General features: G+C 39.1%; 1 protein-coding gene across 8 annotated transcripts in view; it reads left to right on the forward strand.

Annotated features, from left to right (window-relative positions):
- Positions 1-6,422: 6,422 nt before the first annotated feature.
- gab1 (GRB2-associated binding protein 1) overlaps positions 6,423-24,289 on the forward strand; it is a 72,759-nt gene continuing 54,892 nt past the window's right edge. For all 8 annotated transcript variants that reach the window (XM_070550077.1, XM_070550078.1, XM_070550079.1 and 5 more), the window contains exons 1-2: positions 6,423-6,628; positions 6,754-6,898. In XM_070550077.1, the coding sequence (XP_070406178.1) occupies positions 6,827-6,898 (72 nt within the window). In that variant the 5' untranslated portion in view covers positions 6,423-6,628; positions 6,754-6,826. The remainder of the gene's footprint in view (positions 6,629-6,753; positions 6,899-24,289) is intronic.

The following is a 24,289-nucleotide window of genomic DNA, read 5'->3' on the forward strand; positions in this document are numbered from 1 at the left end:
GACACATCCAGGAGCCTGTCTGAGGAGAATCCCAGAATCTCTCATCCTCGTCAGCTCAGAAAGTGCCTATATGATTACGCACAAGCGTGACGCGTCAACCCGGTCTCACAGTAAGACCGGGTTGGACCTGTTCAGGTTTACGCAGACAACCTTTACATTTAGAATTGGCATACAGATGTAAAATTTATGCAGTAAAATATAAAGCATTTTATTTAAATACCCATTCATTATTTTACAAGCACAGAGAGCCGCATCAGATGGATGGAAGAGCCGCATGCGGCTCCAGAGCTGCGGGTTGCCGACCCCCGATGTAGTTCAAACTTCAGAGAAGAAAGCTCCACATCATGGGTCATTTGTTTCAGGCAACACGTATGTTTGTTAGGTTAGAACTGCTTTTGGCTGCATTGCTGTTTTATTGTTCTATAATCAATCCACCTATTCAAGTTTTAATGTAAACTGACTAGAAGAAGAAACAATCTTTCAAATAGTATCTCTCAAGGTAAAAATAATGAGGCGCTTGACAAGAACAAAAAAGAAAGAAATTTAAAGAGCAAGTAACAGAATCTTCACTCCCTATTCCTGTTTGAAAAATGCACCAAATGCTGTTGCCTGGCAGACTGAAAGGGCGAAGCCACTAACAAATAAACACACACAGGCTGACAATGGCATTGTGACATCACAATGTACCAGCTAACATCATAGTGTACCTCTTAGCCACTAGTGATGACAGATTTAAATTCAAACGCAATGCAGAGTTTTTACCTGAAGATGGGGCACCACTGACAGTTTTAGGCAGAATATCTCATTTTTAACTAAGATGCACTAAAGTGCCAAATTGTTGACTACATGTTTACAACACGATTAGATACTCATTTTTATAGTTCATCAGCAAAAAAAAAAAAGTTGATTTGGTGGGGACTTGCTCTAATGACTAAAAAATACAAAAACTGATTGTTGATGTATTGTTTAAGAAGATCACTGCCCCTAAAGCAGCCATGAGATCCAAAAGCTTTCAAAGCTGTTTAATTTGAATATTACAAACTGCTTTTCTTTTAGGCACTTTGACACACTAACCTTAGTCTGATGGTTGCATTTTAACTCATTCAGTCATAAATGATGCATTTGCTTTGGCTGGACTCAAGTTAAACTGGAAAAGAGCCACTAACACAGGACAACTTATACAATTCAGTTTATTTATATAGCACCAAAGCATAACACGAGACGTCTCAAGGCACTCTAAACAATCCAACTGAACCTACATAGCAGTGTAGTGAGTTCAAGTCATTATCTAAATTAAGATTCCTATGTTAGAAAACCCAGCAGATCACATCGAGTCACTGACTTGTGTCAGAGACTCGACAGCAGTCCCCATACTAAGCAAGAATGTAGTGACAGTGAAAAGGAAAAACTCCTTTAACAGGAAAAAACCTCCACCAGAACCTGGCTCAGTATGAGCAGCAATGGACCGCAACTCACTGTGGGTTTGAGAAGACAGATTAGACACACACACACACACACACACACACACACACACACACACACACACACACACACACACACACACACACACACACACACACACACACACACACACACACACACACTTATGCCTTGTGGATGGCAGCAGTGTACCAGCCGATGGCCTCTCCAGGATGGTACCACAGCTCAGCAGAACATCAGTGTAGCTTCTTCTGGGGAGAAAAGCACTTGGAGAAAACATCAAGTACATACAAATTATGTTTATTTTTTTGTAGATGGTATCCTAAAGACTCATTATTACAGTAAATAGAGCAATAGAACAACAAACAGTTTCCCTTACTGAAACATTATTTACAGTGTTCAGCATAAATGAGGACACCTCAAAATACAAATTATGTTTATTTTTTTGTAGATGGTATCCTAAAGACTCATTATTACAGTAAATAGAGCAATAGAACAACAAACAGTTTCCCTTACTGAAACATTATTTACAGTGTTCAGCATAAATGAGGACACCTCAAAATACAAATTTAATCAGCAGCTCAATGAAGAAAAGAACTATTTCCAGAACGTTCACCAGGCTGGGTTTTATTGAACTCTTGTTAAAATAAAAAACATGAAATTAAGGCTAATAATATAACTTAGATCAGTGGTTCCCAACCTTTTTCCCAAGGGACCCCGTTTTTTACCAGTAAAATTTTTGACGACCCCCTCCCATTCTCTCTTCCAGTACAAACATTATTAAGAAATGATAAAATTGTTCAAGCACATTTTAATATGCTTTGATTCAATAGATAACAGTAATAGTAGGCTCCAGTACAGAACAAAGTCATTAACAAAACCAAACAGAGCATAATGTGCTTGACAGTTTGTATTACTTTTCTGAACACATTGTGTCTTGTAAACACTGATAAATCAATCATTCCTTTCAATAAATGTTTGACACATAAAAAATACACTGAGCGAAATGTACTTAAATGTGTATATTACTGTTTATACTAGATTATTTACTGTAAAGGCTGTGATTAATCAACAAGTCCTTTCTTTAATGAACTTTTGACACTTGAAAATAAAACAGTGAGCTGAGCAAAATGTTCTTAAAAGTGTGTTACTTTTTCTGTACTAATTATTTCCTGTCTTAATATCAGTAAACTTTTCACTCATGAAAAAAATGTGAGCAAAATGTAGGCTATAAACAAGTAATAAATGAAGTTTTAACCCCTGAAAGTGGAGAGGTCCTGGCGACCCACTGAGAGGCTATGGCGCTCCCTTGTGGGGGTCGGGACACCCAGGTTAGGAACCACTGACTTAGATCACAAAATCTACAGTTTTAACTAAAATTGGTTGAAGCAAAAATGAAAACACTCCACAACAAAAACTACTACATGTAGTATGTTGTGTGACCACCGTGATTTTCAAGGACAGCACCAAGTCTTCTAGGCATGGAATGAACAAGTTGGCAACATGTTACAACATCTATCTTTTTCTATTCTTCAAGAAGAACCTCTTTTAGATCCTGGACGCTGGATGGAGAGTGATGCTCAACTTGCTGTTTCACAATCCTCACAAATGTTCTATTGTGTTCAGATCGAGACATACTTGGTCATTCAATCACCTTCACCCTGTTCCTCTTCACAAATGCAACAGTAGCTTTGGATGTGTGTTCTGGGTCATCGTCGTTGTGTTGGAAAAGTGCACGACGACCACATGCACGGAGTGATGGCAGCATCTTCAGTATAGAGCCGTACATAGTTGAGTTCATGATACCATCAATGAAATGCAACTCCCCAACACCAGCAGCACTCATGTAGCCCCACATAATGACACCGCCACCACCATGTTTCACTGTACACACCATGAATTTATCTCTGAAATCTTCACCTTTGCAACGTCATACAGTTTTAAAACCATTAGTTCCAAAAACAGTGATATTTGTCTCATCACTGCAGAGTCTAGAGTCCCAGTAGTCTTCACCTCCTTCAGCATGGGCCCTAGCAAATCCTAGGTGTGCTTTTTTGTGCATGGGCTTTAGGAGAGGCTTCCTTCATGGACAATACCCATGCATGCCATTCCTCTGCAGTGTGTGCCGTATGGTGTCACGGGAAACGGTATCTCTAGTTTGGCTTTCTACTGCTTTAGCTAACTGCAGTGAACTTCTCATCAGAAGAGGCTCCTGTGGAGATGCTAACTTTCGTGGACGGCCAGAATGTCTCTGTAAGGTGGTTGCACTTCCATCTTTTTTTCACGTTTTTGGATCACTTCTGCTATTTTGACTAATATGCAAGGCTTTGCTGATCTTCTTGTAGCCCTCACCTTTTTTATTTAAAGAAACTATTTCCTTTCTCAGATTTTGTGACACTTCTCTTCCATGTGGAGCCATTGCTGGCAGCATGAAATGGGAAGGGCTTTTCTTTGTTGAGAAATGCCTTTTTATAGTCACCAGTCTGCTGGACACCTCTTAAAGTCCATCTCTGAAGTTGTTTTAAAATCATAAACATCTTTCTATTTGGTGAAAAAATAAAGTTGATCACACTTTTCAGTGTTTGAATGACTCTCAGATGTTATAATTTGTCTTTAGCTGTGCAAAAAGTCAGCTTCAACAAAAAGCTCGCAAATTTCTGTCACGTGACGTTGTGACGTAGAAGGGGCAAAACAGCAGAGACTAACGCTATTGTCACAGCGTTAGCATAAAGCTCGCAAAAGTATTGAAATCCGTCTAAATGGTAAACCATTAGACTCACCTGTGGCTGAAGGCCTGTTAATTCAAATTTTGAAGTCTTCAGTGTGGCTTTTCTCCTGAGACCATAATTGGGGTGTACTCATTTATGCTGAGCAATGTATAAAGTTTGGTTTGACGATTAATTTGAAACATAAAACACATTTGACACAATTTCCATCAGCTTGACCTCATGTGAATCACTTACTTCTTGTTTTTCTTGACAGTTTTTATGTTCTCATCTTTGATTTGATTTTCATGCTAAATCATTTTAAAGCAGCCAGCAATGAAATGAAAACGCACTGATACCCACCCACTGTAGACGGTGGCTTTGCTGATCAGAATAAAAGAGGAAACTGCATGTTTTCCAGCGCATAAAACAAGAAGGTTGCCTTCTGTTTTTTTTTTTTACCGTGATTGCAAAACAGTTTTTCACAATTGGAAATGTTTTTAAACAAACTGGTGACTGAAATTGAAACGGGAATTAGGGCATCTGATGCAATATTGGAACGCATTCCACCATTGTGGAAAGATGAATAAAGAGTCTGGACCATCACTCCTGTGCTTTTGTCTCAAAACTTAATGTAGAATTGTTAAAGGCTTAGTGTTCCACGAGTGAAAAATTAAGGATTGTGGATATAATCGAACAAACATTACACATTTTCTGCTGCTGAAAAACATTTACTTTTGGGTTGGTATAATCAATAAAGAATCTTGACCTTTGCTATACAACAAATATATAAATTTGGTCATTTTCAGACAATATAAAGTAAACAAATAGACTAATGAGGCGAAGGACAGAAGGAGTGGGGACAATAAACCTGTGGAATTTAACCATCAGCTTCATAAATGATGTGATCAAATTTTACACACTAATGACTTGACATGTTTACAATCTTAACATCCTGGGCTTTGCTTATGTTGCAAACACAATCAATGCACCATCATTTGTGTATTGTGTCTGAAATCTCTGTTTTGATTGGTTGAAAGAAATATCAATTGCATTGCAAAATTCATTGATCACAAAATAAGCAGCAACTTCCATTCAAAAGTAGTTTGGTGTCCTTTAACAATAGCATTCCAAGAACATTCCTTAGATACCGCTTTGAGTTAGAGGGATCCACCCCTTTGCCAGTGAAATGGACCAGTTACAGAGGAAGAAAAAAATCCTGCAGAGCCTTCAAAATGTATTCTAAAAGTAGAATGACAATGATGATGTCATTATACACTAATGTCTAAATGATCCTTTTTGTCATTTCTTTTACAGAGCAACATTTTATCAAATGTGCACTCAAATCCAAAAGGAGCTTGTTGTGGATACTGCAGTAAACACCTGTAAGGTTTGGGTACTAGGTTGCAGTCCAGTCTTTGTCTTCATTTGGTCTGTGAAACATTATTTCGTAATCTAGGGAGGTGCACACAACTTAATGACATAACAGTTCACGTGTAAAAGGCTGTATTCACCGTTGTTTTTCTTGGTGGGGACTGACAAACATCGAACTACATGTCCCATGGTTGAAGCTCTACGGTTTTTCTTGCACGCTGCCGCCTCAGCAGTTCGTTCTTTAAATCACTCTTTAAGCAACGTTAATAACAACATTACAACTTCCGGTTTTGACTTTCAAAATAAAAAGATTCTCGACGTATGTCGTGAAAATGAGGTGACTTTTAATGCAAATTTGATGAAGTTTGTTAAAATCAACGTTATTGTGGACCAAAAAACCCAATATCAACCACAAATAATTACACTATGCATTTTACGTGGCTTATTGTGGTGACTTGTTTGTTTTTGGTGCTAGACTGCAAATCAAATAAACACGATATAAAAAGTTAGCAGAAATGAAGACATCAAAATATCTTACTTCCGACTGTAAGTTTCATTGCTTGTAAAGAAAGTAGGGCCTCGGTAGGCCAGTAATCTTATTTTGAAAGCAAGTGAACCAAACTTCCGGCATTCGCGCGCTAACTTAGCCCAGATGTCGTGTTCCTATGAGGGTGAGTTTAGGGAAAGACATAGCCGCCCTGTCAATCACAATTAAGGAACCATGGGAGTAAACTGCTAGGGAAGCTCGGCGAAACCACTTTGTTTACGCTAAAGCTAGTTTCAGTTTGCGCGCATACGACCATTATGCACCGGTACAATGGTGGGACTTTTGCACCCGACCTCGTCAACTGGGAATCGGTTCACTTGGACGGGAATTAGCATGGGACGCGACATTTAACAACAGAAAAACTTAAGGACTTCCATTTGTCGTTTCCCATACCCCCTCGGCGTTGTAGTGTGAACAAAGCACGCAAGTTATCGTTTATAGTGGTACAAAAGGCGATTCCGGGGGGGGGTGGGGGGTTATAGTCCAAGCGTGGGATACACCGCATGATTTGAGCACAACTACTGGAAATCTGTTGTGTTCATTTCTAAGAACTGGCTGGTCGGTGAGTCGACTTTTTCTGTTTGATGGAGTGACGACACTGTCGCTCTGAAAAGCACGTTAGTACTACATTAGAAGTTTTCCTGTGTAATGCTCACAATCATGGTGTCCAATTATTTTTCGTTTCAGGTAGGAGACACTCCCGATTACAGCCGGAGCTAAACGTCAGGCGTCGCTCGGACCCCGGGGACAGCCAGCAGAGATGAGCGGGGGAGAGGTGGTGTACTCAGGTTGGCTGCGAAAGTCTCCTCCTGAAAAAAAGTTGCGGCGTTACGTAAGTTCACTTTATCTCCTATTTGTGACTCTGTGATAAATGAACCCGTGGGACCGGACCATGCTTTTGGGGGGAAAATGGACAGACATGTTTGTAGGCCGCGTCTTGACTGGTGGACATTTCAGGAGTCAGCTTTTTTTCTTCTTCCTTCTGTTTTTTTCCCCTTCTTTTATTGTGTGTGATCTCGAAACTGGCTGCGACCTCTTCAGCTCAGTTTACCTTGTGCAAGACAGTCGATTATTAGAGCTGCAGGTTATAAACAAAGCCATATTTGTGCCATGTTTGTTTACCTGGGGATGAGATGATTCACTGAAAACGGGACATTAGATTAAGGAAGAAGTTTTGTAGGCTTTGGAACATGCATGTAAATGCATAATAATTGCATTTATTTATATGTGCAACTTCTAACTAAATGTTTCTTAGAATGTAATCAGTCCATTCCAGTTAAAGTCTGTGATCTAACACGTCACGATGATTGTTTTGCTTGGGTGGTGTTAGAATCTGGTTTGCACTTGTTGCAGAGCATTGTGGTGTGGATTGTGTTGCTTGGATTGGGCCAATTATTGCAAAGCGGTGTGATCAGCATTCCTGATTCTGCTGAGCATCGGTGTCTGAAATGCTTCCACACAACTGACATTGTGTGAGCTGTAAACAAATTCAGCTTCTCTGTTTATATTTTAGTTTCTGATTCATTCAATGTGCTGCAAACTATGTGACAAATCTGCATTCTCAGTTTTGTAAATGGTAGCTGTGATTAAAAAATATTAAAGGCAAAATAAAACCCGATGTCTGGGTAATAATCAAGAAAGCATAACATAAAGTTAGGTTACCAGTTGTGTTCTGTTGTTCAACATATTAGGGTTGTCACGGTGTGAAAATGTAACCTCACGGTTATTGTGACCAAAATTATCACAGTTTTCGGTATTATCGCTGTATTTTTTTTAAACGTGTTACATTTTCAGACAACTAAATAAACCCTGTATATCAGGAAAATATTGTCCTCGGTTTGTGTCCTTCCGGTGAGCTTTGCAGATTTGGGAAAATGTCATAAATTCATAATTTTTCTCGGAGAGAGACCAACTCTTATCTGCCCCTGGGAGCCCCGTAATGCATAGCGTCATTTCAACATGGGGTGTCCGCGACACGGTTTATATGCAGGTAGCGGCGCTGCGGCTGCTTTATATAGCGACTCGTTGCATTCTCCCTCAACCCAAATCCTCGGATCACGCATTTTAGCTAAAACGCTAACGTTAGCTTGCCTTGCGTTGACTGTAGAGTTGTGGGTGATGGTCACGCAGATGTGTCATGAGATTTGAAGCTTTGCTGCCTTTCACACACTTTTTCTGCACGTGCTGCAAACAGGATAGCCATCTTCTATCAACTGTCCCTCGGCATTCTTCAAATATCCAAAAGATGCCCGTACTTCCAACTTTGTCTTCTTTGAGGGATAATAAATGTCCTGAGCGCTGCCGTCTCCTCATTTGGCCATTATTTCAGCTTTAGCTTCAAGAAAGTTTTGGTTGTAAACAACTAAGTGCGCATGTGCAGCCGGCAACTTCAGCAGATGATACGGTGGCTGGTAAGGGTCACCGCGCCTACACTGCAGCCACGGTAATCCACCGAGATAATGTAGTTTTTAAAAAACAAGACTGTTATTATTATTGTCAACTTTTTTTTACCAGGGTTTACCGCTACACCGGTTACTGTGAAAACCCTACAGCATATTAGCATGGTTTTACTTCAAAGTTGGATTACTTTTCACTTACATGGCACTAAATTGATTAAGAGGGATGTAAGAAAATATCGATACACTGCAAATCACAATATTTTATGTTATATGTGATGATGGTATTAACCAGTTAAACACACTTTTGAAAACGTGCACCTCTACTTTTAGTATTACAATATATTGAATCATCTCCCCTGTGTTGTAATATATTTCATATTAGATGTCAACCGATTTTGGTTTTTCTATTGTCGACATCAATAGATAAAGGTCATGGTCAGCCGTTGGCACATTTGCTACTGATCTTTTGGGCCGATTTTCTTGGTTGATATCGAGACGTTTTCCGCCTTGTTTTCATGCTAAAATGTCACTAATAACATCAGTTGGTTCACAAAGCCGCTGAAACCGAATTAGTTTTTGAACTCTGAGTTTATCCAGCTGTTAAATCTTTATTTTGTGCACTGCTCAGTGTTAAAATCAGACGTTTAACTAAAGTTAGTCAAACAAATTAGTAAACCGATCATATTCAAAACTAATAAATAAGAAGTTTTAGTCGAAATTTTTTTTGAGCATTTAATACGCGGATGTTATTCAGGAATGAAAAAAAATACATTCAAATTGAAATTTGCAGCAGCGCGGGGGCGGCCCAGAGATGTGCCTGACTTTAAATCGACTTTACTAAGGAGTTATATCGGCCGATGTATAAAAAATGGTAAATATCGGTCTACCATTATTTCATTTCACCAGAATCTTGTCAGTACACACCCCTACCTTTTTAAAGTTATTGTGTGTTTTTGGAAATTAGTTTTAATGAAACTTTAATTGTGGTGTTTTGGCATTTTAGTAATATTACTGTAATTTTGTAAATAAAAGCCAACATTTTTCTCAATATTTCTCAACAATTTCTTCTATTATTAATGTCTTATCCTTCAAGTATTTCGGTATAAATATGGTGGATTATCAGATGAGAACTACAAGAAGACAGATCTCAGAAAGAATAAACAGTACACATTTAATGTTGCAGTAACGAGGAACTCTTTATTGGCCACATCTTGGTTTGTCAATTAGAATTTTTTTAATCACTACTGCGGCTGGACAAACTTATTGACTTGGTAGTTTAGGTAAACATTTTGTAAACCAAAGAAAATGTCTGGAATGGAGACAGTTTCTCTGAAGGAAACATTTTTCTTGGACATGTGTTAGGCATCCTTTATCTCTCTAGGTTTTTTAATCTATCAAATCTCATTTGTTTTTAATGTTATGCCCTCTACGTGGCATCACTGTGTAAACAGTGAACGTCCGATTTCAAATAAAAATGAAATGTCACCAATCCTTCTGTGCTGTAGTTTGTTTTACCTTTTTAGAAAAGGACCAAGTTATAGTAAGCCATATATGTGACAGTAAAGCCTGTTAGCCTGTTTTTGTGTTCCTCGTGGGATAAAAGAACCCATAGAAATAATCTCTTATAGGAAATTACAATCAATGTACAAGATGAACTAATATGTTACTGTCACAATGTCTTTTGTATTAAGTTGAATACCTTGATTATTGGCAATTATTGGTTTGATCAACTTCTACAAACCCTCTTAAAGAGTCGTTTTTTTTAGTCATGCTGCGGTTTACAACAAATAATTCCTTAAAACATTACTGTCACATTAGTTTAATGAAATTTATTTGCACTGTGTAACAAACTCCGTAAAAAGAGCCATGACACGTTTTTAGGATGCCCTGTCACATCATGTGGCTGTTTTATGGGTCATCAAGTACAAGAGCATGATACGGAGAACAACACTGATGTGATCATTCAAATTGCTAAGTGATTACATTATGTAAACAGATATTGGTGCAAGAAAGACGTCTTTTTTTGAGCTGCTGCTGCTGATCCTCTTTGGTAATTCACACAGAGCAAACAAGAGGCTCACAACAGAGACTGAACAAATTAAATCGTGCTCAGACGTATTTTGTAAGACACATTTAGATATTTTTTAAAACCTATATTGTCAAAGGGAAACTAAATGACAAAATCCAAGGCAACCATCAACCTAATTATTATTTTCAAGATACAGGTAGTTGAAACCAACATCAAATCTGTCAAACATATTTTTAGATTGAATCCGTTGAAAAAGAGATTTTTCTGTGAGAAATTAAAATCTAAGCACCTTTTGCTAACCTTTTCCCATGAATGCCAGCTGTGTTAATCTATTTTCAACTCTTACAGGTATCCCGTTTTACAGCAGATAAAACAACCTTTGGAGATGCATAAAACTGTTTCTTCTTCACTTCTGGCTCTAATCTTGATGTAAACAAGGAGAAAATGTTTTAATTGATTATATGTGGTCTTTTTGTTCTTCATAGCCTGAAAACAAAACAGAAAAAAAGATCCACACAAAGAAACAATTGTTATAAGGATTGTCTTGGATTATTCTTGAATGTTTCCTGATTTAAATAGAAGTAGGCCAAAAACCCAGTTTTGTTTTAGCGTCATGTGTTTTTACGGTGGTGATTCATAACGTCACAATCCAGACATGTTAAAATGCTTTGTGTTTATGCAATAGTGAATCATTGGTGTCAAAGGTAAATTTAAAAGTATGTGTGTGTTGGGACTGACATTCCTACTTCAGATAATCTGGGAAATAAAGCTGTGGCTGTAAAAATAAACTTGTTTCTCAGTAGTGGAATGCTAAGTTGGTCAAGAATGGGATTGTTCTTTATTGTTTCAAAATACTCCAGATTATTATGTTTTCTAGAGATGGTGGAAGCTGACGCACCTGGGAAAACCTATGTTGTTCTCAAGTAAAAATGTAGATATCCCAAACTAATTTACTGTTTTTATAATGTACGTAAACAGTGGTCTGCCATTTTTGTATAGCCTCAGAAATCTAGACGGAGGAGTCAACGCAAAATGATTTTACTCTGCATGTCAGTCTAGCTACACTCCATTGTAACCTTAGAAGGTCTACTCAACTCAACTTTATTTGTAAATCGCACCTTACAGGCAAAAAGATGCCACCAAGGTGCTACACTGAACAAGTAAAAAACATAAAACATTAAGTCCAGAAAATAAAAACATTCTATCACAAAATACAGATAAAAAATACAGTGAGTACACAGATTGCTATAATAAAACAATAAAACTAGTTAGAAAGGTTAAAAGACAGATCATAGAAGTAGGTTTTTAGCCTTGCCTTAAAAACCGCAACAGAGGTGGAGGCCCTTATGCTGAGAGGAAGCTCGTTCCAAAGCTTAGGACCTGCCACAGCAAAGGCCCTATCACCACGTGTCTAGGCGCGTTCTTGGGACCGAGAGGAGCATGAGATTCTCCGAGCGGAGTGACCGAGCTGGGGTGTACGGTTGAAGCAGTGACACCAAGTAAGGAGGGGCCAAACCATTTAACGTTTTAAAAATCAATAAGAGTATTTTAAAACGAATCCTTACATCAATGGGCAGCCAATGAAGCGCAGCCAGGACAGGAGTAATGTGGTCATACTTGCGCCTGCCCTCTAGAAATCTGGCTGCAGCATTCTGCACCATTTGCAACCTGGCTATTGAGCCCTTGCTCACACCAAATAAAACAGAGTTGCAGTAGTCCAATCGCACCGTAATAAAGGCATGGACTACCGTCTCAAGATCATGACGTGACAAAAATGGTTTGATCTTTGCCAACTGACGAAGGTGGAAAAAGGAGGAGGAGATCACTCCATTGATGTGGGTATCAAAACTAAGGGCGCTATCAAGTTCATTTCCATTAAATGACCCACAGTCAGTTAGGAAGAGTCACAATGCATGCTTGGAGCAAACAATATAGCCTCTGTTTTGTGATCATTTAGGCTCAGAAAATTTTCACTCATCCAGGTCTTGATCTCCCTCAAACAGTTAGTAAGAATAGAAATAGAGAGACGACTTGACATGTTCAGAGGCAGGTACAGCTGACGATCGTCAGCATATAGGTGGAATTGAACTCCAAGCTCACGACAGATGTCACTTAAGGGCAGAATGTAAACAGAAAACAACAGAGGTCCCAATATCGAGCCCTGTGGTACCCCCCAGGGTAGATCAGAGTACTCTGAGGTAGGGCTGGGCGATATGGCAAAAATAGAATATCACGATTTTTCCAATATTTTATCACGATTTTTTATCCATGAATAGCATAACTTCAATTGCGTATTAAAGAAGAGAAACATTGAATAAATAAACATTTATTCATATTAGGGATAATCAGCACAGTGCTAACACACTTATATTTTAAACTCACACCAGAGATGATAAAAGCCCTGATAGAAACAATTACAAAAATCAGGTTTTTCAAGTAACTTAACATAAATTAAAATCGTAAACATATTTAAAGTGCAAACATGTCAATTGCAAACGTATTGTGCAAACATTAACTTGTTCAAAATACTATGTAGCTCCCAGTTGCTCATGTAGAGGATAGTTAAGCTCAAATACGGCTCTGATGTGCGGCTGGACCAGAGATCGCTTGTGGTAGCAAAAAACTGCGCATTCTGAATATTTTTTGCAACAAGTCTCTAAATAAAGTAAAATTTTCCAGTGCAGATTGGAGACAACCCATAGAAGCACCGATTTGATCTCATTTCAGAGAAAAATAGAACAGGTTAGATGCACCTAATAAATAAAATTACTAACAAACTCGGGAATCTTTCTTTGCTTCACTATTCTGGTGCTGAGAATATCACTAATGCGGATCAAAGGAGATACACAGATGAATGCACCTCTTATTATTTGGAAACTACATTTACTGCAGCTGGCAGAGGCAGAGATTGTTTCTATTGATACACGGAGTTTACAGAATCATTTAAAATTGTAATAGGGGAAGAAGACTGCAGGAGGGAGCGGTAAAATACAGCAAAAACAAGAAACTATGAGTCTGATGAAACCCGCTGGTTTTCCATCAGGCAGTCACGGGGCAGCTCCAGCGACCCAGTGACCGAGCTCAGTCCGGTACCGACACCGGCTCGGCAGAGGGTGGACGAGCCGAGGCGGCGTCGTGCTCTGCTTAAGAAGCGGTGTTATTTTCCTGCTTCAGAAGAAGCGTCCAACGTGTTTTTACGCTTTCTCCGAGACATGTCACGTCGCTAAGTTGTTAGCGCCGCGCGCTAAGGAAACCCTGCGTTCCTCTTCGGAACGTGTCGCTCAGCCACGGCGAAGCCGTTTGTTCACACACAAATGAAAACAAGCGGGGCACTAATATATTACTATGACTCACTCTGATTGGTTAAGGGTCAAACAAAGGCGTGTCATTCGCCTGAGGTAAGTTCCTTTTCATTCAGAGGCAGAAATTCAACAGCAGAGCTGTGAATCGTGATAAAACGGTCTCTCAAAAATGACAGACCGTCAGATGTGTAGATCGTAAAACGATCTAAAATCGTCATATCGCCCAGCCCTACTCTGAGGAATAACTTCCCATCCTAACACACACTTTTCTATTTGTCAGGTATGATCTAAACCATTCCAGGGCTAACCCTGAAATCCCGACATAATGATGTAGACGGTGAAGCAGCACTTCATGATCTATCGTGTCAAAGGCAGCCGTGAGGTCCAGCAGAAGTAACAACACAGAATTACAGCTATCAGTCGCTAGATAAATGTCATTGAGCACTCTAACCAGTGCAGTCTCCGTGCTGTGTAGAGCTCTGAAGCCAGACTGGAAAGTCTCAAAAATGGCATTCTCATCCATAAAAACCAAGAGCTGGTGGTAAACACATTTCTCTAGTACCTTACTTAAGAATGGAAGTTTCGAAATGGGCCTGTAGTTTGCAGCCAGCGAAGCGTCCAGTCCAGGCTTTTTGAGCAAAGGTTGAATAACCACCTTTTTGAAATCGTCAGGGACTATACTAGAACTGAGACTCATGTTAATTATGTGCAATATTAAAGGGGCGAATACTGGAAAGACTTCTTTAGAGGTGCGTTGGCATCACTTCATCCGGCGAGCCGCTCGGCTTAGCCTTCCCAGCGATCTTGATCAAATCATCAAGGTCTACCATTATTAGGGATGTCCTGATGCAACTTTTTCACTTCCGATATGATACTCATATTGCGGCCTTCAGTATTGACCAATACCGATATGATTCCAGTACGAAATCGGCACAAATCTTACATACCGTATTTTCTGGAATCACACCAGCCATAAAATGTACAATGAAGAGGAAAAAACATATAGTCGCACTGGACTATAAGTCGCATTTTGGGGGGGAATTTTATTATTTTTCTTACAAAATCTGAGACCAAGCATTTCGCATTGCAAGACAAGTATCGGTAACAATAGCAGAATAAACAACCAGGGCGCAGCAGCGCACCACAGTCTCCAGCAGAGGATGGCAGTGTTTCTAACCCTCCCAGCGGGCGGGGAGAGCTCATTCCTGGGCCGGAGCCAGCCCGCAGCACCCCGCCACAGACCGCAGTGGGTGATGGCGGTGTTTGAAACCCTCCCAGCGGGACAGGGGAGCTCATTCCTGGGTCAGAGCCGCCCGGCCCGCAGCAGCTCGCCACAGGCTCCAGCAGGTGATGGCGGGGCAGAGGAGCTGAAACATGGACTGGAGCCGGTCCGCAGCAGCACGGTATACATAATTTGTTATATAAGTTGCTCCGGAGTATAAGTCGCAGGACCAGCCAGACTATGAAAAAAAAGTGTGACTTATAGTCTGAAAATTACGGTACTTTGGCCTATTTTGTTGTGTGGAATGCATGAAAGGCTTGATCAAGTGATATTACTAAGTCGGAAAACAAGAGCCAATAACCGTAAGTCTGAAAAAAATGACATTTTTTTTTTTTTTTTTACCAATTGGTTGCAAAAATGTGAACCTTAACGGACTGCTTATATCGAAGATTTTTGATGCTGTCCGATATAATCCTATACACTGTTTTTGGGCCGATATCAAATTACTTCCGATATCGATATCGGAACGGGACATCCCTAACCATTATGCCAATCACAGCACTCTATTGGTTCAGTGGGCCAATCACAGCACTCTACAATCACAGTGCTCTTATTTGTTTGGTGGGTTGGATGATGGGAAGGAGTGGCTCGTTTAAAAACAACATTAACTTTGGACCATTTAGACTTGGGCTTTTCTTTGAGTCAAGAGCAGATTTAGTTACTTAATTTCTTTATTTAGAAAAAGGATGTATTTTCAAATTCTTCAACAGCGTATGGCGGATTGTTCATTGCCCAATATCATGTGGAAACAATTTTAAAGACAACTGTAGATTTCGCCCCACAACTGAGCTCTGTCTATGGATTATGGCCAGACTATAAATTCACATATATAGGATGGTTTACCAGGCTAATTATTGTGGGCTAATACTGTTGAGAAATAAACAATGTTTAGATCACTGTTTAGCTGTTGCAAGCTGTAAACCATATAAAATGTCTCCAGAGAAAACTTGTGTTCCTGTCTGTTTGATGGATCCCTATCTATTAAAGCATTTTACTTCTTTTCTGGGATAACAAGGAATACTTGAAGGTAGGGGATTTTGTTGGTATCAAAATTTTGATATCTTTAAATCTTCGGCAATTACAACCCTATATGCGTTATTACCGTCTGCCCAGAATGTCTTAAATGTTGTTTTATTACTGCATGCACATTTTGTTTCCTTTTACTGTTGCATTTCACAACAAAATGATTTCACAATAAATGAGAAATTTCTCAACTCAAAAGGTTTCAGGAAATTGCATGACAATTACATTACATCTAATAGTCAATGCTACCATGTTGACCTGATCAGATTAGAGCAGAGAATGCAGCCAACTCACATTTTCAATTGATGAAACCATTAAAATTTCCTTCAAAGATCCTGTTGTACTGTCCTCGTTGAGACGTAGTGGTAGTTTCAACTAGACAGTGAGCTAAACTCTGACTCAATGACGAAATATGTGTTCTTGTAGTCTCCAAATTTATTACACATACTTGCCGTTGCTTAGAATACAGAGTAAAACTGAAAAAGAAAAGAAAAACAATGGAGTCATCTCTCTCTCTTCATTGATATCTAATTCACAGTAAACATAAATTAGAATTCAAAGCCTATAACTGCTAAATAAAATCACCTGCGAATGAAACAGATTGCCCACAAACGGGGATGGCATATTTTAACAGGTGACATCAAATAAATGAATTATTAGCTTAATACGCAGTGCAACAACACCGACTGCTGGTAGAAAGAAGTAGCTAGAAATGGCCACTTGTTTAGCTAGCTCCACAAACTTGTCTTTAGCACAAATGTATCAATAAAACTGTGTAAAAACAAATCCGAATACATACAGGCGTTGCCTTTTCTAGAGTTAAGCAAATGTTTGCCGGTTTTCTGCTTTTTTAGAACTTCTTTCCCTCTTTTAACCGATCTCTCTGCATCAGCGTACGTTTCTAATAACACAGTCACTCACCTACACAGCACTTCCTGTTCTACGGGTGTTTTCCATGTCAAAATAAAAGCGTACACAGCACTTCCTGTTCTACGGGAGTTTTCAATGTCAAAATAAAAGCACGTAAATAAAAACTTTTACACAATGAACTAAAATGCCTGGAAGGCAGAACACCTGTGTTATTACTGCTCAACTCTAATCATAAAATTAAAAAAATAAAGCAAAGTCTTTATCCTTGTTGTGGTGCTGCTGTTTTAGTTTTTTATTTTAAGCGATCAATTTTATGGTGTGATGAAAGTGTTAAAAAAAAGTTAGGACTGAGTGATAAAGCAATAGCATTTATATATTTCGAAATAACGTTTCCTCAATAGACGTACAACATCGGGTCAATAGAACCTCAATATAAAGAACAAATGAACGGCTAATCTCAATAGAGTTCACTAGCAGCCAATACTTTGATGCCCGTGTTGTTGAGTTCTGTTCTCCAAGGCTTAAAAATTTTAGTTTAAAATAAACCGCATTTATTAATCCAAAAGTTATTTAATGTTTCACATGTTTAGCTTTTGAAAGTAAATCTTTAAAATGAAATACCCTTCTGATATCATCAAATGTCACAAAAGTATCAAAGAACATTAAAGATTGACAAAAATAGTGATTTGTTTTAGTTCGTGATACAAATCAATATCGTCCGATATGAAAATGTATATGGTCATAAATTTTTTTTATGTTGTCCAGCCCTTAAATAGTTGTTGACTGTGTGCCTTAAGTAATCAGATATATTTATCAACAATGGGAGCACATTTTTTTAGATCTGGTTTAACAGTTAAAACTGATATTATTTCATTCTTGTTGCTCTTAGCTGTGATGAAATATAGCTGTGATGAAATCACTTGTAAGTTGCTTTGGACAAAAGTGTCTGCTAAGTACATAAACATAAACATATAGGATTAAGATGGGTCTTTTTTGCCCATAATTTGACATCTAAGGAATTAAATAATATATACTGTAGAAAATCAGCAGTGGATACATAAATTGTTACAATCAGATTTGATGAAGGAAGAGTCCAGACATTAATTAATGTTTTAGTCCAGGACAGTATAAAGGTGTGTGTGCATGGCTGCTTTTGTACTTTATCAATAGTCATTTTAATCTGAACTGGGAGTGATACTTATACTTCGGTTGAATGGAATAGTCCGGGATGGGTTGGGGTGGGTTTTCGTGGACCGGTGTGGGTTGATGATTTCAGAAGAGCGTTTTGATCATGAGTTAGACTCTCACTTGGCAGGCAGGGTGAAACCTAAATGTGTTCAGTTCTGTAAGTGGCTACCGTCAACAATGGCGAGGCTCTGAAGCTGAACAAACCTTGTGCATCTTGTCACATCCTTGTAAAAAAAAGAATACAAACAACAGCACTCTTGTTTATTTTGCTTGTTGCAAGCAGTTACGTTTTTCTGTTTTCCAGTCAACAGAATGTGATGTGCAACACCGGCCGATCTACCCTACTGCTCCATTGTCCTATGGACCTACAACTGAAGTGGGCCCATGAATGGCGTAGTCCGGTTCGGTTAAGCCGGGCGTACACTGTGCGGCTTTTTCACTTTTTTGAGCCGATTTTCCAGTCGTGCGAGAAGCCACGACATCTGGGCGAGTTTTGCGCCGAGCGGTCGTGTAGTGTACAGGGGGTTACGAGAGGCGATTAACACCACGTGACCAGCCGCCGATCAGCAGTCGTCGTGAGGTTGCAGGGACTTCTGGTGTGTTTAATATTTCGCTCGTCCCTCGTGAGGGTATCGCACTGTTGAAGCGGCGCTGCGAGCAGCTGCGAGCAGCTACGATCCAAAAAAGTATCAGAACCGCTCACGGCGCATGCGCGCGCAATCCTGCATCAACGCCGGTCGCTCGCTATTTCCCTAATAACACACACTGTTCGTTTTTGTTTCTACACTTTTTTTTACTCACAAAGATTGTTAAGAAAGCGTGTTTGTCGTGTTCATGTCAAATTAAACTGATCACAAAACACAGATTCACTTTCTTTATTTCGTTTTCCTCATCCAACCCCCATAAATCCCTGTGTGTCCTCCTGCAGAACTCCCGAAGGACAACAGGCAAGACAAAAAAGTCTGACGTGTTGAGTAAAAACTGCTATTTTTAGCACATTTTTAGGGCCGACGTGTTGCTACCAGACGTACAGTGTGAGCAGTCAGGTCGCATGCGAGAACTGGGTCGTACAGTGTGAGCACATGACTCGTGAGATCTGCTCTGCGAGGAAGTCGTACAGTTTGAGCTGAAGCTGAACGCTGCGAGTGAAAAAGTCGCACAGTGTACGCCCGGCTTTAGATGGCCCGCATTTATTACAGAAACCGACTAAATGCTGTCCTGTCCCACCCCAATCCACTTGGACCCATCCCAGAGCCCCCTCAATGGAACCGATGCTTTATTCTCAATCCTGCAAATGTAGTCCTTCTTCTGAAATTCTTCCCGACCCAGAGGGTCACACAAAAGTACCTCAGTCATTTTTTAAATTTTGAGTTGGTAGCAATCCAAAATATATGCTATCAAAGACGAAGTGTTATTTTTTCCATTGCATTTATCTAAAATTTTTAAACAGTATTACATAACTCTGATTTTCATAACTTTCAAAGCTGCACCAACATGACCCCTGTAGCTAACTGATATTTACCCAGCAGAAACCTATTTAGAGTTTGTTTTACGATTTCTCCAGCCCTTAAAAGGGCCTCAGTGCTAGAGAACAAGGCTTCAGAGTCGAGCAGATGAAGGAAAATTTTGAACCCCAAAGGTCCTTTTCTGATGGAAGTAAAAAGGAGATGCTTTATGGGGCCTCTAAGCAGGGTTTACATGCATTTACAGTTTATATTGCTGATTTGGATATCCTTAATCTTCGCCTGGGGTCACCAAGACAGACCAGTGAAAAGAAACCTGGATGCAACCAATGTGACAGCATGGCTGCAGGAAAACAAAGGCACAGCTCTTCGATTAAGTAGCGGATTCATTAAATCTGCTTAGAAAGTGGAACAGAGCACAAACACTTTCTGTTGAACACCCCTCGAACCCTCCCCCCACATGCTTGAAGAAACAAACAAACAAGCAACCCGAATGGCTTGTAACAGAGAAGCACTTGTGCAGCATTAGCTTCTTAGGCTAACAAAGTAATATTCCCACAACAAGTCCTCACCAGCACAGGCAACAGCACTCTGGAAAAGACTGTGTGATCTGCCACAACTAGAAAATGGATTGCATATGTCATTAATTATTTATTGTCCATTACAAACAAATTACCATTAAATATTAATATCAGTGCAATATCGGTAGTTATCCTTACCAACCCGCTTTCATCCCTGACACAGACGACTGTCACTGGGTTATACAAATAGGCGTATCAGTTTCTCCCTAGTCAAACTGGTAAACAGGGTGGATCACAGTTGAAGCCATGCGAATAAAAGGTATTTGTAACGTAAAACTGTGCATTTTTATCACCCTTTTATTGTGTTGTATTCTCAGTGAATTGATAATGACTGTATACTTAAGTATAAATTTAAACTCATTTTGAAACACAACAAAAGTGAAGAAGATAGTTGTGCATTCCCATTTGTTTGGATCTTTATAGTGTAGCAAGACTGGAGTCATGTCATTACCTCACAAAATAAAGCAAAGGCAAGCCATGAAAACAAAACATTTGGTTAGAGAAAGCCCTTGGGAGAAGTGGCAGAAAAGAGCATTTTTGTGGTACACAATTTTGTAGGTGACCTTTACAGGGACACAGAAACTGATGAAGAAAAAAAGGTATTTTTGGAAGATAAAGTTTGTGTTTTTTTGTATAAGTATAATATTTATTAACTTTACTGTGAAGTCATGCTGGAAGGAATGTTGCATTGAAACTGATTTTCTTCTTAGCTGGCTGGGGGTTGTCTGTTTTTCTCTTTTCAAAATGGCCAAAGACCAACATAGTCTGTTTACAATCTCTGAGCCTGCGGTGTTAAGTGTTTACCGAGTTGGTTGGTGCTGCAGCCATGCAACGTTGATGTGTTATCTCCACAAACAACACAAAGTCCAAGCCTGTTCCACCATGTTGTGGAGTTGCTATTGCTAATGGTTAGCTTGTACTTGCCAAGATGCGTTCTCCTGTCTCCTGGCCACAAAGTCAACACAGCCTTCCACGGTTGCAAGTTGAGGTGGGTGCGGCCATAATTTCCCCTGAGATGCAGAAGAGGGGACGATGGGGATCGGAAGAAATTTTTCACGTTCAACATACATTTGCAACTCAGAGTAACAAATGTAATTAAAAAAAGAAAAAGTATTACATTTTCTCTGTGAACAAGCCCTTTAAAGCTGCAATTTGGAGTTTTCCCAATTTCAGGAATTATGTTGGACATTTTAGACATCTGTAAGTGATGGTCTTACTTTATATTGTAATGTTTGCGAAAACACATTGGACATCACATAACTGACGTGTTTTAATATTGTCCAAAGAAAAACATAAAAACATCTGACATATTGACCAATGTACTTCTTCTCTTGACTCACCAACATAAAGGAACTTCCTGAAAACCACAACTGCAGACTCTCTGTTGACAGTCAGTAGTAAAATCCTTTCTTCAGTCACTTGTACAGTGTTTTTTAACAGTAAGTCACCTCTTACTGGTATGTACACATTTATACCAAGCCTAGTGTTGCTAGGTGATTTTTAAGTAAAGAGACACTAACGACTTGCCAGGAGATTGCAGTTGGTTAATGTTACGTATGACTATTTGAATCGGTAATCGACTAATCCGAAACTTTGTTCAGCACTAATTCACACTAGGGATGCACCAATACGATACTGGTATCTGTATCGGTGCCGATCCCGATACCAATACCAGTATCGGTATCAGTATTGGTTAAAGTTAACCGATACCAGTAACCGATACCAATGCAGTTGCTTGAAAATGGCTTCACTGTAACTTGTCATTTCTGTTCACCTAATATTTTAGCTTTGTGATGATTTCCATTCATATATTTTACTTTTTATCTACCTCACAGTCTTTTCCTGTTGAAAGCAGAGAAGAAAATAAAATCTGTATTCCATATTATTGCATTTTTTGTGTGGTAGAAGTATCGGTATTGGTAATCGACATCGGCGAGTACTCCGATCCAAGTATCTGCATCGTATCTGTTTAGAAAAAAAGTGGTATCGTTGCATCCCTAATTCACACTAGCAATAACTAGTTCTTTATGTGCTTTTGGAAGTTCATCATTGCATAATTTTCAAGTTATTCACACATTTTAGGTATGTATTATTTTATTTATAGTTCTTAAAGATAAATACGAATCAGCCAATCTATTCAAAGCTAAACAAGAATTGGAAATCTATATGGTTCCTCCTAGACAAGTGTAGGTGCATCATCATTAAAGCCGTTACAGCGAATCGGCAAATAAGCTAGGTTTTGAACGCAAACAGGGTCATGGAACACTCACACCTCCCCTCAGGTATTTTCCCTGAGATGCTACTGCCAGAACCGGAAACCCGTGATGCCAAACGAAAAGAGACAGCACTGAACACTTGTCACTTCTTTCTAGGTTCATACATCTTTTGTTATCCATGACTTCAAATTAGGGCTGCAAGATATTAGGAAAACTTGCGATATGCGGTGACAGTGATTAATATTGTGATGACAATATTGCTTGTGATAAATAAAAACTTAACTCAGGAACAAAAATAATCAAAAACTAAAAAAAAAAAGACAAAAAAATTATATAAATGAAAAAAGCAAAAGATGTGAGAAAAGGGAAAAAGAAAATGAACAAGAAAAGGCAATCAGCAGGTCCCGGGAAATGCAGAATCAGCAGAAAGAGCAGAACAAAGCTAACTCAGGTGTTTGCTAATCATCAAAATTAGGTGCCATCTGCCTCGGGGGCGGGCATCTGACTTATGAGAACCAACCCAGTTGGCCAAATGGGTGAAGAGCTCTATTTGATTTGTTAAAAAAAAATCATGCTTACGTTTGAGTAACAGAATGCATCATGTGTAGCAAACATTTGAGCTGAACATTCATTGTGATATTTATCTGTTCTTTTCGATATGCATATTGCACATGCTGATATTGCGATAATGATATATTTGTGATATATTGTGCAGCCCTACTTCAAATGTTTTCTTTTTTTCTTTTTGGGACTCTGGTAGTTTGTCCTGAAGTTGAAGTGAAAGCAGCCGGCTGTTTCTCCTTCTCTGACAAAATTGAGCGGAGAATCTCTCACACCAGTTGTGTTCAATTGCTAAATGTTTGAGTGCGTAATAAATGGAGGACCCAGGGAAGTGTGGTGGTTTGGTGAGGTTTTTAGACAAATGCGAGGAAACCACTTTATTAAAAATCTTACTATGTTGGAAGTTCTTAAGAGGCATGAAAAAATTTTAAGCTACTTTGTTTTCCAAATTTGCCATTGCAGCTTTAACAAGTTAAAAAAAAATAAGGTGATGCTTCAATAGCAGCAGAATATGATCGTATATTTTTCCTCCGGTCATTGTTATCAAGACCATTGGGACAAGATGTTGTTAATATGCGGCTTTGTGTAGACTATCCATAATTATGCTATTGTGTTCTTTTAGGACTCAATTTGTCACTTTAGTGGACTTTGTTGATTTGAGCAGGAAGGTCAAGGCTAACATGGAGCTTTTTTTATAAACAGTTGACTCTTTTTCCTGGTTCAGCTGTTTACAGTCCTGGGTGCCAAGTCCACAAGGCAGCTTGTAGCAAACGTTTCCAGTTTAATCATGGTTTTCCTGTTGATGTGTGGATGCTGGGTCTGTTGGCATATAATTTTAAACCAGTTGTCACAATTCCAACTTGAACAGCTAGTGGAGTTATAATTAAAATCTGATGACAACACTAACACAAATGTGTACTTTTCTCTTAAACATTTTCTAATCAGGAGCATTTTTGATTGATTCAATTCGATTTTTGGATTTTCATTTTCAAACACTGTTTTTAATATCTAATATGCAGTGACTGCCACTGTAAAAATGACACGTGTCATGAGACTGGCTTATATGTCCAGACTGTAGTTGTAATCTGGTGAGGATGGAAAACGGGGCCAATAGGAGAACATGCATGACTAATCATGGTTTTCACTAAACCTCACTAAAGGCCTGTCAGGGTTCCCACCACATTGGTATGCATGTCATCTCAGAAATGCAAAATAAACTGTAGTCAGATCTGATTTTTATTTGATATACATTCCATGGATTCTCGTAAGTAAGCGATTTGTTAGGGACCAATTGTGTTGGCAGAAGAGC

Source organism: Nothobranchius furzeri, chromosome 4 (assembly GCF_043380555.1).
Source record: "Nothobranchius furzeri strain GRZ-AD chromosome 4, NfurGRZ-RIMD1, whole genome shotgun sequence".
Lineage (NCBI taxonomy): Eukaryota > Metazoa > Chordata > Actinopteri > Cyprinodontiformes > Nothobranchiidae > Nothobranchius > Nothobranchius furzeri.